This window comes from Oncorhynchus mykiss, chromosome 5 (assembly GCF_057628025.1).
Source record: "Oncorhynchus mykiss isolate SJ-2025 chromosome 5, ASM5762802v1, whole genome shotgun sequence".
Taxonomy (NCBI): domain Eukaryota; kingdom Metazoa; phylum Chordata; class Actinopteri; order Salmoniformes; family Salmonidae; genus Oncorhynchus; species Oncorhynchus mykiss.
Genome location: NC_143026.1, coordinates 80,456,756 through 80,472,113, shown reverse-complemented (window position 1 = coordinate 80,472,113; position 15,358 = coordinate 80,456,756). Strand labels below are relative to the sequence as shown.

General features: G+C 44.8%; 1 protein-coding gene across 15 annotated transcripts in view; it reads right to left on the bottom strand.

Annotated features, from left to right (window-relative positions):
- The window catches only part of LOC110524627 (receptor-type tyrosine-protein phosphatase F), a 385,125-nt gene that overhangs the window by 83,149 nt on the left and 286,618 nt on the right, over nt 1–15,358 (bottom strand). For 8 of the 15 annotated variants that reach the window (XM_090236080.1, XM_090236090.1, XM_090236078.1 and 5 more), the window contains one exon: nt 4,356–4,382. The exons of the other annotated variants lie outside the window; for them this stretch is intronic. In XM_090236080.1, coding sequence (XP_090092206.1) covers nt 4,356–4,382 — 27 coding nt within the window. The remainder of the gene's footprint in view (nt 1–4,355; nt 4,383–15,358) is intronic. 15 annotated transcript variants of the gene reach the window in all.

Below are 15,358 nucleotides of genomic sequence, written 5' to 3'. Positions count from 1 at the left end.
ACCCCTCACCCTAACCCTCCATCACCAGGAAGGCCTACCCCTCACCCTAACCCTCCACCTCCATCACCAGGAAGGCCTCAACCCTCACCCTAACCCTCCATCACCAGGAAGGCCTACCCCTCACCCCAACCCCCCACCTCCATCACCAGGAAGGCCTACCCCTCACCCCAACCCCCCACCTCCATCACCAGGAAAGCCTACCCCTCACCCTAACCCTCCATCACCAGGAAGGCTGACCCCTCACCCTAACTCTCCATCACCAGGAAGGCCTACCCCTCACCCTAACCCTGCATCACCAGGAAGGCCTACCCCTCACCCTAACTCTCCATCACCAGGAAGGCCTACCCCTCACCCTAACCCTGCATCACCAGGAAGGCCTACCCCTCACCCTAACCCTGCATCACCAGGAAGGCCGACCCCTCACCCTAACTCTCCATCACCAGGAAGGCCTACCCCTCACCCTAACCCTCCACCCCATTACCATTTCAGACCTGATTTTCACTTACGAAAAATGTATCAACCCCTGCAAAAATGTCAATTATAATCCACATAATAATTCACATTTCCTGTTGTGCAGGATCATTATACTGCTGTAGCAAACTGGCTCAAATTAAGATCCTACATCTTCAGATCTTCAGACCTTCAGATGTAGGATTTTAATTTGACGACCCTGTTGCAATGTAGGATATTTAAAACTTGTACTTGTATTTGAGGTTTAAAAAGTAATTTCCACTACACAAATGTCCATGAATTATTATCCACATTTCCTGTTGCTGCAGGAAATGATTTTCCTTTTTTAGCAAACTGGCTAAAATGAAGAACCTACATCTGAACCTGTCTGGCATTAGGAACAGATTCTCCTGCCACTCTGATACATTTTTCTTTCCTCTCACAGATGATGTCAAAAGACTCCGGAGCAGAGCATTCCAGTCCCAGGGGCACTTTCTGTTTCTGTGAAGGATGGATGGGATGGGTTTGATTTCCCTGTGACACTGTAAGGTGAGTCCGGGACCTCTGTCTGTTTATTCTAGGATGGTATCAGAATATGAATCTCTGTACAGAGGAAGTGGGATAGTATCCACCAATACACACACACACACACACACACACACACACACACACACACACACACACACACACACACACACACACACACACACACACACAGCCACACACACAGCCACACACACACACACACACACACACACAGCCACACAGCCACACAGCCACACCCACACAGGAGCACACACACAGCCACACCCACACAGGAGCACACGCACACGCACACAGGCACTTTACACAGGTATGCATGAATGCACAAACAGTAAATTGGCCAACAACAATATATAAACAACACAAAAAGAAAGGCTAGCAAACAAATCAACAGTCTGCATCACTGGGCCGTGTGCACCTTCCATAACACAACAGAAACATACAGACCAACAAATCAACAGTCTGCATCACTGGGCCGTGTGCACCTTCCATAACACAACAGAAACATACAGACCAACAAATCAACAGTCTGCATCACTGGGCCGTGTGTACCTTCCATAACACAACAGAAACATACAGACCAACAAATCAACAGTCTGCATCACTGGGCCGTGTGTACCTTCCATAACACAACAGAAACATACAGACCAACAAATCAACAGTCTGCATCACTGGGCCGTGTGCACCTTCCATAACACAACAGAAACATACAGACCAACAAATCAACAGTCTGCATCACTGGGCCGTGTGCACCTTCCATAACACAACAGAAACATACAGACCAACAAATCAACAGTCTGCATCACTGGGCCGTGTGCACCTTCCATAACACAACAGAAACATACAGACCAACAAATCAACAGTCTGCATCACTGGGCCGTGTGCACCTTCCATAACACAACAGAAACATACAAGAGCAGGAATTCACAGCACACTCAATTAGCGGGAGCCAAAATGTATTCCACAACACAACGTAGCGTGACGTTCAGCAGCACTCACACCATCTCAGCTGTTACTCAATATGTAAATCCACTTTTTAGTAAAAGCCAGGAAGTGTGGTTCAGGTGATTCAAGAATGGCAGCAGAGAGCTCAGGAAGGTTTCTGGTTTCTGTTTGACAGTGCACAACAAAGGCCAGGTCAGGACTATTATAACACAACACCCATGCCTCTGTGTGTGTGTGTGTGTGTGTGTGTGTGTGTGTGTGTGTGTGTGTGTGTGTGTGTGTGTGTGTGTGTGTGTGTGTGTGTGTGTGTGTGTGTGTGTGTGTGTGTGTGTGTGTGTGTGTGTGTGTGTGTGGCAGGTATGGTATGGTAAATCAATACTATGTGTGGCTGGCTGTCCAAGACAATTACACACACATAATCCATAAGGACACCTTTATTCCTGCCGAACCTAAACACAAGAGGATTTACAGCTGTAACGCTTCAAACACACACACTCACACACCCCATGTTCAAACCATGATCAAACACACACAGTATGGCACACATTGTGCAGTATGCATCATGTCTTCAGCAGGACTCTCTCACCAACCTCAGAAGCACAGCAGCGTTGAGTGGAGCGGCGTTCCCCCACTTGAAGTGTATTGAAATGTGTCTGTGTTCATATCAAAGCTGAGGCAGAGTAGAGGTGACTGAAGGAGTGCTGCAGACTAGGCCTGCGTCCCAAATAGCACTTTATTCCCTTACAGTGCACTACTTTTGACCAGGGCACAGAGGACTCTATTCAAAAGTAGTACACTAAATGGAATAGGGGGGCAGTTGGGACACGGACTAGAACTCACAGTTCTGCCTGAGAACCCCCTGTGCTCCACCCCCAACCAGATTTCTCACACACTCCCCTCCCTAAACCCTCTCCACTCCCCCACTTCAAACCGTACACCAATACCCTCCACACTCTGAGTCGTACACCAACACCCTCCACACTCTGGGCCGTACACCAACACCCTCCACACTCTGGGCCGTACACCAACACCCTCCACACTCTGGGCCGTACACCAACACCCTCCACACTCCCAGCACCACCCACCTTCCTCACACAACACACTTGGTAAGTAAGAAGCATACGGAGGAAAGGAGAAGCATTTTAAGGAGGAAATGAGACAAGGAAATTTCCATGAGAATTCCTAAAAATAAATGTTGTTCCTGTTTTGTGACGAGTGAAATGTTCCGTTGGACGAGAAAGGGACCTGCTGTAAGAAGGTTGCTGACTGATTGACGACTGACAGACTGACAGAGAGTAAAGGTGGAGAAGCATTACTATCTACAGGTAACTGTCAAAATAAAGGAAACACCAACATAAAGTGTCTGAATAGGGTGTTGGGCATCACGAGCCAGAACAGCTCAATGCACCTGGCATAGATTCTACATGTGTCTGGAACTCTATTGGAGGGATGCAACACCATTATTCCACAAGAAATTCCATAATTTGGTGTTTTGTTGATGGTGGTGGAAAACGGTGTTTCAGGAGCTACTCCAGAATCTCCCATATGTGTTCAATTGGGTTGAGATCTGGTGTCTAAGATGACCAGGGCATATGGTTTACATCATTTTCATGCTCATCAAACCATTCAGTGACCACTCGTGCCCTGTGAATGGGGGCAATGTCATCCTATGGGGGCCGTGGTAGCCAAAATAATCGGCATCTGGGACTGCCCAGCATTTTTATACACGGCCCTAAGCATGATCGGATGTTAATTGCTTAGGAACTGCTCAGGAACGACACCTGTATGGAAGAACCTGCTTTCAATACACTTCATATCCCTCATTTACCCAAGTGTTTCCTTTATTTTGGTAGTTATCTGTATGTGTAAATTAAGATCTAGTTAGAAAGAGAAGATCCAGCTAGAAAAAGATACTGTAGATAGTGAAAACAGAGAGTAGAAATAGAGGTGTAGTGAAAATGGCCTAGGGTTAAAAAAAAAGAGGAGGGAAGAGAGTGGAGCGGAAGAAATTAGTAGGACTAGGCTATAGCTAGAGAACTTATGAGATAAACTGTAGCATGATAATAATGCTCAGTTAAGGTCATGTATAGGTTATGTCTCATATCATAGAAAACTGTTTTAAGGAAGAAGAGATGCTTTACCCTATTACAGTTACATTACATGAATTATTATGACGAGGAAAAGCTTATTTCACATACTATGTGCTCCCTGTCTAGCGCTTTCTTTCTAAAGTCCAATGCTCCTACGAGTCTGACTGCTTCAGGTTAAGGGAAGGAGAGAGTGTTAGTCCCCAGACAGAGAGAAAGGGAGAGGGATTGGGAGAGGATAGGGAGAGAGAACAGAGAGAGCTCCCCATGGGCCCACGGACCTTCAAACTGCATCGCACCCAGCACACACTACACACTCCTCCTACTCACATAGTCCATGGTATCCTCAACGTTCCACTGATGACAGGAAGCAGACAGGAGGGAGGGAGAGAGGAAGTCAAACACAGAACAGCATAGATGGAACAAAAAAAAAGATTGAACTTTTTTTTCTCTGTAGGTAAGAAAAGGGCCATACGCCATCCTACAGGCACTGCAACAGTGGCATGCTCAGTCTCCAGGTGATTAGTGACTGGAAGACTGGGAGAGGAAACTAGAGGGGGAGGGAAAGGGTTAATGTGCAGTAATGGATACAGGTAGATGGGTGGAGGGAGGGTGGTTGCTCTCCACAGCCCCACCTAGTGAGCAGGGGAGCACAGCTCCTAGTCCTGAGGGGCAATCTGTGTTGGTTGGGACATCCCTGCTGGTGTACTTGCTGTGTGAGTTTATCGATCAGGGGAAGAGAATTATCAAAAGACAATCCTGATAACTTACCTGCAACGTCATTCCAGCCTCTTGCAAACATGTACTGTGTCTGAAAACATGTCAATATGTATATCCCAACCCTTGACAAAACATGAAGGTTCCCAACAAATTCATAATTCTTAGAAAGTGGCCTGCATGGTTTTGAGACACAAATCGACTACCTTGTTATTCCATCTGTATGATTGATGCTTTTTGTTCAGATATTTCAGATGGCCAACAGTGGGTGACATCCAAGCCAGGATGAGATTATATGAACCAGCACAAAAAGGAAGATAAGCAATAACAAGAAAAATCCTCTGAGCTATAGGGTGTAGGAAGTAACTCTGAAGTCTAAGTCGGTCTTCAATGGGCTGATGATAACAAGCTCTCATCATCTAGAGAGAAAGAAAGTGGGGGAGTGTGTGTGTGTCTGTCTGTCTGTGTCAGTGTGTGTGTGTGTGTGTGTGTGTGTGTGTGTGTGTGTGTGTGTGTGTGTGTGTGTGTGTGTGTGTGTGTGTGTGTGTGTGTGTGTGTGTGTGTGTGTGTGTGTGTCTGTGTCTGTGTCTGTGTGTCTGTGTCTCACTGAGAAACAGAGAGAGAGAAAGACAGAGTGAGAGAGAGACAGAGAGAGAGAGACAGAGAGACAGACAGAGAGACAGAGACACAGACAGAAGTAGAGAGAGAGACACCCATAGCTATTGGCTGGTGGTTTAGCTGTCCTGTGCTGATGTAATGTGCCTGTCAGTGAGTTGAGATTACATTTCACCTTCAGAGGTTAGAGCCCTTTTGCTTATTCAGCAGCCAGTCTGGAGATTACATTTTTCTTTTTTGCCGTGAGGTACCTGCACCACCTATTCCCTTCATTCACACTTCCCTTTGAAATAAAGCTGGCTAGAGCCCCTTAAACCCTACAGCCCCCTCCCAGCCACCCTCCTAGGCTCGCCCCCTCCATTCCAGACTCAGCCAGTAGAAGCTATTTCTCTTCAGAGTAAAGGCAGTAATGGCTGATGGAGATTTGATTTGGTCGGTCTCTCTCTCTCTCTCTCTCTCTCTCTCTCTCTCCCTCCCCCCCCCCCCCCCCCCCCTCTCTCTCTCTCTCTCAAACCCCCAACACATAGCAGGTACCACAGAATAATTGATTCAGAGACACAGGGCATTTGTATTCTGCTCCACGACCTTGCTGACTAACGGAAAATAAAAGACAAAGGGGCACACTCCTTTTTCTAGATTCTTAAAAATTAGCCTTATCATAAACAAGGGCTTCAGGGCGAGCAGACCAGGGGTGCAGTGCTAGTCCCCTATTGGAAGTGCAGGTTATGCACTAAATCAAGGAAAGATGCATCATCATAGCACAATAAACAGTCTGAGAAACTGTCTCTGTTTCATAAAGTAATTGCTGTGTTTCTTCACTTCACAGACTATTCTGTCTAGAGTTTAGAGCGAGCCATAATCGTAACATATTCCAGTTGTACTTTGTGATCGATCACACACTATTTCCTTAGTAGCAGTCTTAGCAGCTCGGAAGAAAAACTATAGAATGGGATAAGCTATTCCAGAAACGAAAGGGCCATCCTAAAAACACCTCAGAAAGAGCTACTGACTTTCTGTAGCATTAGTTGTGGCATTACATGTGATACTAGATGTGATATTAGATGTGATATTAGATCTAATATTAGATGTGATATTAGATGTGATATTAGATCTAATATTAGATGTGACATTAGATGTGATATTAGATGTAATATTAGATGTGACATTAGATGTGATATTAGATCTAATATTAGATTGGATATTAGATGGGATATTAGATGTGATATGGCAAACATCGTAGTTGAGAGTGCTCCTCCTAAACAGAACACTTCAAATGTGTTTATCAGAAATATCTTAGCTGGAGGCTATGTCATCACATAACACAAATGATCTGCACAATCCCTAAAAACACTGACCACAGAGTCAATAACCAAAGACGAGTGAAGGGAAAAGATTGACACATTCTCATTACACAGTGAACCATGAGAAAATAATGTGCATTTGACTTAAGTTGAGTGGAATTGAGTGGAAAAGCTCTTTGATAGTGTTGTGAGTCTTGACTCTAGTTTTTAAAGGAGGAGGTGGTGGGAATGTGAGGTGTAGGTGTGGGGGCGGTACTGAACTCTATACTACCTTGCAGCCTTGGAGTAGCTGCCAGTCTCAGCATCCTTCTTTGGGTGAGGTCACGACTGTGTGACGGTGGCCCCTGAGGGACAAACTGAACACATCAAAGGCCCTTTAGCCTGTTTGACCTCAGTGTTAAATGAGTCAGTGAGTAGAACTGGAAGGCCGGTACACAGAGTACCACATAGAGCTTCAAGGCTGTGTGTTTGTGAGTGGATGTCTGACTCTGAGGCTGTACTCCAAATGGCTCTCTATTTTAAAAGAAGTGCACTATATAGGGAATATGGTGCCCTTTGGGATGCAGGCTCTGACTAAGCAGTGTTTATGCAGTATGTGTCACACAGTGCAGGTCAAAGGGTACTCCACTGCTTGACTCACTCACTCACTCACTCACTCACTCACTCACTCACTCACTCACTCACTCACTCACTCACTCACTGACACCAGAAAGGTCAATGCTACTGGACTACAGGACTCTGGACAACACTAAAGCTATAATCTACTCTGCCCTGCTGCACAGTTCTATTAATAAGAAACTAGACCACTCCATTGACTGTTAGGAAAGGTCCTTCATCTCCAAGGTCATGGGTTCAATTCCTGCAGGGATCATATAGACTTAGTCGCATTGAGTACCTTATTCCTCTTGGAGTGACTATATGTACTGAATACAGTATAAGGAGCAACTGGCCTGCTTTCGTTATAGATACTGAAGAATTTATAGATATTCCTTTGTCACATATATTTGCTTAGGCATAGGTTGCATTTTGTTGACTTCTAGAGACAGTCTTATCTAGCGTTTCTATTCATTTAACGGTGGTGTTTATTTCAGTTAAAGAAAGCCTCAGAGATGCTTTGTCAAGATGAATTATGTGGGCAGATGTTGCTTGAGGAACCTATAATTCACCCACAGCAGCAACAGAGAAACTTTCAGCATACTATAGCAACACTGAGACAGGCATCGGTTGCAAAGGTCTCCCAAAATAAATTGAAAATCTCCCTTTTCTTGACCCTGTACTTTTCTTTATTTCATAATTCCTTGTAAAAAAGAGAGAGGCCTCTGACACTGAATAAAAAATAAATGAGCCCTTCTCCTGATGCTAACAGTATGGGCTTACAGCTAGAGGATAACAGCTCCTTTCTGTTTCAAAACGGAAACGACAGTAGACTGTCTAGTGCCTGCTATTCCAACAGCGAAAGTGGAGACCGCAGCTGAAAACAACCTTTTAAGTAGGAGACACTTATAACACAGTGAGTACAACACCCACACTGACACGAACCCGTCTCATTATAAAATTGCCATACCTATCAATTTTTCCTGTGTGCTATGTATCTAATAATTTCCTGTGATCAAATGACTGTCTGCCTGGCACTTGACTGTGACAGCGTGCCTGATACCACTACATCTTTCTCTCCCTCTCTCTCCCCCTCTCTCTCTCCCTGTCTCTCCCTCTCTCTCTCTCTCTCCCTCTCTCTCCCTCTCTCTCCCTCTCACCCTCTCTCAACCTCTCTCCCTCTCTCTCTCACCCTCTCTCTTTCTCTCTCTCTCTCTCTCCCTCTCTCTCCCTCTCTCACCCTCTCTCACCCTCTCTCTCTCCCTCTCTCTCTCACCCTCTCTCTCCCTCTCTCACCCTCTCTCACCCTCTCTCACCCACTCTCTCTCTCCCTCTCTCTCCCTCTCAACGTCTCTCTCTCTCACCCTCTCTCTCTCTCCCTCTCTCTCCCTTTCTCTCCCTCTCTCCCTCTCTCCCTCTCTCTCACTCTCTCTCCCTCTCACCCTCTCTCTCCCTCTCTCACCCACTCTCTCCCTCTCTCACCCTCTCTCACCCTCTCTCTCCCTCTCTCTCTCTCTCCCTCTCTCCCTCTCTCTCCCTCTCTCCCTCTCTCTCTCTCTCACCCTCTCTCTCTCACCCTCTCACTCTCTCTCTCTCCCTCTCTCTCTCGCTCCCTCTCTCACCCACTCTCTCTCTCCCTCTCTCCCTCTCAACCTCTCTCTCACCCTCTCTCTATCTCCCTCTCTCTCCCTCTCTCTCCCTTTCTCTCTCTCTCTCTCTCCCTCTCTCTCCCTTTCTCTCCCTCTCTCTCCCTCTCTCACTCTCTCTCCCTCTCTCACCCTCTCCATCTCTTTTTAATGAAGAGTGTCCCATAACCTGTCCTTTAGCAGCGTAGCAACTCCAATCCTTTTCGGAACATTTAGTTTTGTGACGGGTGGTCGGTCGCTCAAGCAGTTTTAATACAGCTCTATGGTCGTGGATGGCAGAAGGCAGTATATATGTCTTGCTCCAGTTAGCTTCACACATAGCTGCCTGCCTGAAACGCATCGAAGCATGCCTGGCAGCTCTGCTTGAACAGGATTAAGGAAATACCTTAGGGATATGGGTTAAATGGAAGGCGAGAAGACTGTCTACTGTATGCTGAACAAAAAATATAAATGCAACGTGCAACAATTTCAAGGATTTTACTGAGTTACTGTTCATATAAGGGTGTCAGTCTATTGATATAAATTTATTAGGCCCTAATCTATGGATTTCACATGACTGGTGCAGCTATGGGTGTGCCTGGGAGGGCATAACTCTACCCACTGGGGAGCCAGCGCCAACAATCAGAATACGTTTTTTCCCCACAAAAGGGCTTTATTACAGACAGAAATACTCTTTAGTTTCATCAGCTGTCCGGGTGGCTGGTCTCAGGTGAAGAAGCCGGATGTGGAGGTCCTGGGCTAGCGTGGTTACACATGGTCTGCGGTTGTGAGGCCCGGTTAGATGTACTGGCAAATTCTCTAAAATAATGTTGGAGGTGGCTTATGGTACAGAAATGAACATTACATTATCTGGCAACAGCTCAATTCCTGCAGTAGGACATGCCAACTGCACACTCCCTCAAAACTTGAGACATCAGTAGCATCGTGTTGTGTTACAAAACTGCACATTTTAGAGTGGCCTTTTATTGTCCCCAGCACAAGGTGCACCTGTGTAATGATCATGCTGTTTAATCAGTTTCTTGATATGCCACACATGTCAGGTGGATGGATGATTTTAGAAAATAAAATATGCTCACTAACAGGGATGTAAACACATTTGAGCACAACATTTGAGAGAAATAAGCTTTTGTGCATTTGGAACATTTCTGGGATCTTTTATTTCAGCTCATGAAACATGTGACCAACACCTTACATGATGCATTTAGATTTTTGTTCAGTATAGTTTTTAAAAGCAACTGTGCTACTGTTAACAAGCACTATAGCGTTCAAGTTAATTGTTGCAGACTACACTCGTGGAGAAGTCACTAACAACTAACAAATACACAACTGGGACATTCAGGTCGTAGCAATTTGACAAGAAGAATGTGTGTACTGCCATTTGTGTGTGTGTGACGTTACAATGTGCACTGTGCACTGTGAAGGTAACAAGAAAGAGAGATAGTCCAGAGCCTCTTTTGTCTGTGCAGTAAATATATGCCAAAGTGTGGGCTTCAAGCACCAAGGTTGCCCTTGTTTAGCGATAATCACTCCTTACCACCCACACACCACGACAGACTCTCACTCCCTCTCCCCAATTCCCCTCCTCTTTCTCTCCTCCACTATCTCTCCCTCACTCTCTCCTTCTCTACTCCACTACCTCCCTCCTTCTCTCGATCTTCTCCACTCTCCATCTCTCCCTCTCCCCCTTCCCTCTCACAGTGACCTATCTCTGCTGAAGCATACATTTTCCAGGGCTCCAGGAGACACAGATCAGTGTTTGACAGATCAAGACAATCTTATCTGATCAGACAAGCCTCATGCTTCACAGCCATCAACACTGGGGCCTCTTAGAATCCTTCAGGTGTCCAAAAATAAGAGAGAGAGAGAAAGAGAAAGAGAGAGAGAGAGAGAGAGAGAGAGAGAGAGAGGGAGAGAGGGAAAACAGAGAAAGAGAGGGAGATAGAGACAGTGTGTGTGCGTGTCCGAGTGTGTGTGCGAGTGAGTGAGTGAGTGAGTGAGTGAGTGAGTGAGTGAGTGAGTGAGTGAGAGTGAGAGAGACAGAGAGAGATAAAGAAGGGAAACTTCCAGAACCCGCTGGATTCTCCAATTACATTTAACAAAATACAAATCACAAATTCCAAATGGCTATACTTACACACTTTAACATCATCTTCAGCTCTGGCATCTTCCCCAATATTTGGAACCAAGGACTGATCACCCCAATCCACAAAAGTGGAGATAAATTTGACCCCAATAACTACTGTGGGATATGAGTTAAGAGCAACCTTGGGAAAATCCTCTGCATTATCATTAACAGCAGACTCGTACATTTCCACAGTGAAAACAATGTACTGAGCAAATGTCAAATTGTCGTTTTACAAAATTACCGCAAGACAGAAAACGTATTCACCCTGCATACCTTAATTGACAAACAAACAAACCAAAACAAAGGCTAAGTCTTCTCATGCTTTGTTGATTTCAAAAAATGCTTTGGACTCAATTTGGCATGAGGGTCTGCTATACAAATTGATAGAGAGTGGTGTTGGGGGAAAAACATACGACAACATAACATTTCAAACAACAAGTGTGCATTTAATATTGGCAAAAAACACACATTTCTTTCCTCAGGGCCATGGGCTGAGACAGGGATGCAGTTTGAACACCACCCTCTTCAACATATATATCAAGGAATTGGCACCAGAACAGTCTGCAGCACCCTGTCTCACCTTACTAGAATCTGAAGTCAAATGTCTACTGTTTGCTGATGATCTGGTGCTTCTGTACCCAACCAAGGAGGGCCTACAGCAGCACCTAGATCTTCTGCACAGATTCTGTCAGACTTGGGCCCTGACAGGAAATCTCAGTAAGACAAAAATAATTGTGTTCCAAAAAAGGTCCAGTTGCCAGGACCACAAATACAAATTCCATCTAGACACCGTTGACCTAGAGCAGACAAAAAACTATACGTACCTCGGCCTAAACATCAGCGCCACAGGTAACTTCCACAAAACTGTAAATGATCTGAGAGACAAGGCAAGAAGGGCCTTCTATTAAATTCTACAACCACCTAAAAGGAATGGATTCCCAAACCTTCCATAACAAAGCCATCACCTACAGAGAAATTAACCTGGAGAAGAGCCCCCTAAGCAAGCTGGTCCTGGGGCTCTGTTCACAAACACAAACAGACCCCACAGAGCCCCATTAGATCCAACCAAACAATGAGAAAACAAAAAGAGAATTACTTAACACATTACCAAAAAACAGAGCAAACTGGAATGCTATTTGGGACTAAACAGAGAGTACACCGTGGCAGAATACCTGACCACTGTGACTGACCCAAACTTAAGGAATGATTTGACTATGTACAGACTCAGTTAGCATAGCCTTGCTATTGAGAGAAGCCTCCGTAAGCAGACCTGGCTCTCAAGAGAAGACAGGCTATGTGCACACTGCCCACAAAATGAGGTGGAACCTGAGCAGCACTTCCTAACCTCCTGGTAAACGTATGACAATATTAGAGACACATACTGTATTTCCCTCAGATTACACTGATCCACAAAGAATTTGAAAACAAGTCCAACTTTGATAAATTCCCATAAAGATCTATTGGGTAAAATACCACAGTGTGCAATCACAGTGTAATGTTTACAGTTCATTTTTGATTGTTTATTTCACTTTTGTTTATTGTCTATTTCACTTGCTTTGGCAATATTTGTCCCATGCCAATAAAGCCCTTTGCCTTGAACTGAAAGGAGAAAGAGAGAAGGAGAGAGAGGGGAGTCAGGTATAAACATGAATGGTAAAGGCGTCGTAAAGCACTGGGCAGGGAGTTGGCAGGCAATTAAACCTTTATGTTCCATAGAGTCTCTAACCTCCACGGCCAATCATTTGATATGGTGGAATTTACTCTGTCATTAAGGCTTTTGTCATAAGCAGGACAAAGAGAGCAGTAATCCAAGCTTGCCTGCTGTTCTAAAGAGATGACCCACAGCCACAGTAAAACAGCTAGGGGAATTTTAAAGCTTCCTTCAACTGAAAAACAACACACTACTAAGCCTATAGTGATGACAGCTTACAGTCTAGCTAATGTGTTAGTTTCTCTCTCACTGAAATGCTGTTCTCTCTATGTCTATAGTGATCACAGCTTATAGATTTGCTAATATGTTTCTCTGCAACAAGCTCATTTCAATTCAATTCAAAGGGCTTTATTGGCATGGGAAACACATGTTTACATTGCCAAAGCAAGTGAAATACATCTTAACAAAAGTGACCAATCTCTGTCCTTGGGTGTGTAACGTTCTATAAGCGACCGAGGGGAATGGTGATGGCCTCTTTCAAACAGATTTAGTTCCCAGGCTTCATCAGTAGCAGGAGCCAGAGAGACTGTTTTTCATGGGGCTGACAAGGACGTGGGTGCCATAAACATGGGCACAGACGGAAGCCGTGGACTGGGGAGCTCTGCTCTGGCATTAAGACCTGAGCCTAGCAAAACAGCCCAATTAAAGTGATTCAGCACCGCACCAGGGACGGAATCCATCCATCACAGAGAAGAGTGTGATGTATATACGACAGACCGAGAGAGATCCAACAGATCCGACAATGTGTATTTGTGTGTGTGTGTGTGTGTTGCATATACAACAGAGACCCAACGACACAGCCTAATATAAATGGATCCTCATCCTCCAAGTATTATTTGATTACCCTTATTTTACTCCTTCCTCCTCCTCCTCCTCCTCCTCTCTACCAAATCAGGCCATATGTACTGTATGTATAGCAGATCAAGCAACAGCCCATGGGCTCTGTGGGGTCTGTTAGTGTGTGTGTATAGCAGATCAGAGCAACAGCCCATGGGCTCTGTAGGGTCTGTTAGTGTGTGTGTCTAGCAGATCAGAGCACCAGCCCATGGGCTCTGTGGGGTCTGTTAGTGTGTGTGTATAGCAGATCAGAGCACCAGCCCATGGGCTCTTTGGGGTCTGTTAGTGTGTGTGTATAGCAGATCAGAGCAACAGCCCATGGGCTCTGTGGGGTCTGTTAGTGTGTGTGTATAGCAGATCAGAGCACCAGCCCATGGGCTCTGTGGGGTCTGTTTGTGTTTGTGTGTATAGCAGATCAGAGCAACAGCCCATGGACTCTGTGGGGTCTGTTAGTGTGTGTGTATAGCAGATCAGAGCAACAGCCCATGGGCTCTGTGGGGTCTGTTAGTGTGTGTGTATAGCAGATCAGAGCAACAGCCCATGGGCTCTGTGGGGTCTGTTAGTGTGTGTGTATAGCAGATCAGAGCAACAGCCCATGGGCTCTGTGTGGTCTGTTAGTGTGTGTGTATAGCAGATCAGAGCAACAGCCCATGGGCTCTGTGGGGTCTGTTTGAGTTTGTGAACAGACCCCCTGGACCAGCTTGCTTTGGGGGCTCTTCTTCAGGTTCATTTTCTGTAGGTGATGGCTTTGTTATGGAAGGTTTGGGAATCCCTGCCTTTTGGGTCTGTGTGGCATTCCGATGCAGAGGACTAAGGAAACTACTGCAAACTAGTTATTCATTCTAATATGAAAACACTCCACTGGTTTGGCAAGAGACATTTAATAAGAAACATTACAAATAAAAACAGACCAATCTCTATGAATAAAAGTAGGAGGAAAAAAACTCTCCAAAATCAGCGATCAATTTGTGTGATGGTCAATCTGAGTTTAGAGAGGAGTGTGTGTGTCTGTGTCTGCATGCGTGTGTTGCTCCATAGGGGAAAGTGGTGTAAGTTGAGCCATTACTCTGTCAAGGGAAATATAGTATTGTTTCTAACAAAGATATCTACATATATTTCAGGATGTATATCCCTGGAAATAATCAGAATTAATTTAAACATTGCAGTTTGGAGAACATAGCTTGTCCATAAAAAGTGATCTCTTGGCACAACGTACACTGGGTATGGGGTAAATTGAGGCCAGAACAGGGTAAGTTAAGCCGCCTACAAATTTCTGTACTGAATAAATATTACCCCTACCATTTTAAAACCATGAATATCTTTATTCCCCAAACACAATTCAACACAATCACAATCTGTTGTCTTTTGATAATGTTAAGCATCTCTTAACGCTTAACACCTACAGTACGAGACACTTTGTACTTTTTGAAACACTTTTAACATAGGCCAGGTCCTGTTGTTACCTCAAATCCCAGCGAAAAATGCCTTTCATTATGCCTGGGAAGAAAACACTTAAATTTGCTCAACTTGCCCTTGGCTCAACTTACCCCAAGGCAAACATTTTTACTATATTAACTCACACAGCTACAAGGATGCACTTTCATGCAAGGTTTAGGACCTCATAATATTATTGTAGCTTAAATAGATCCCAACTGACGTATAATACAATATTTAAACGATCTACTTGGATACAAGCATCATGAAACCTCTAACACAATACCTTCATTTGACTTTGTGAAAATCAGTTTGTTGTATCTAACTTGCTCACCACTTTTCCCATGTGGTTT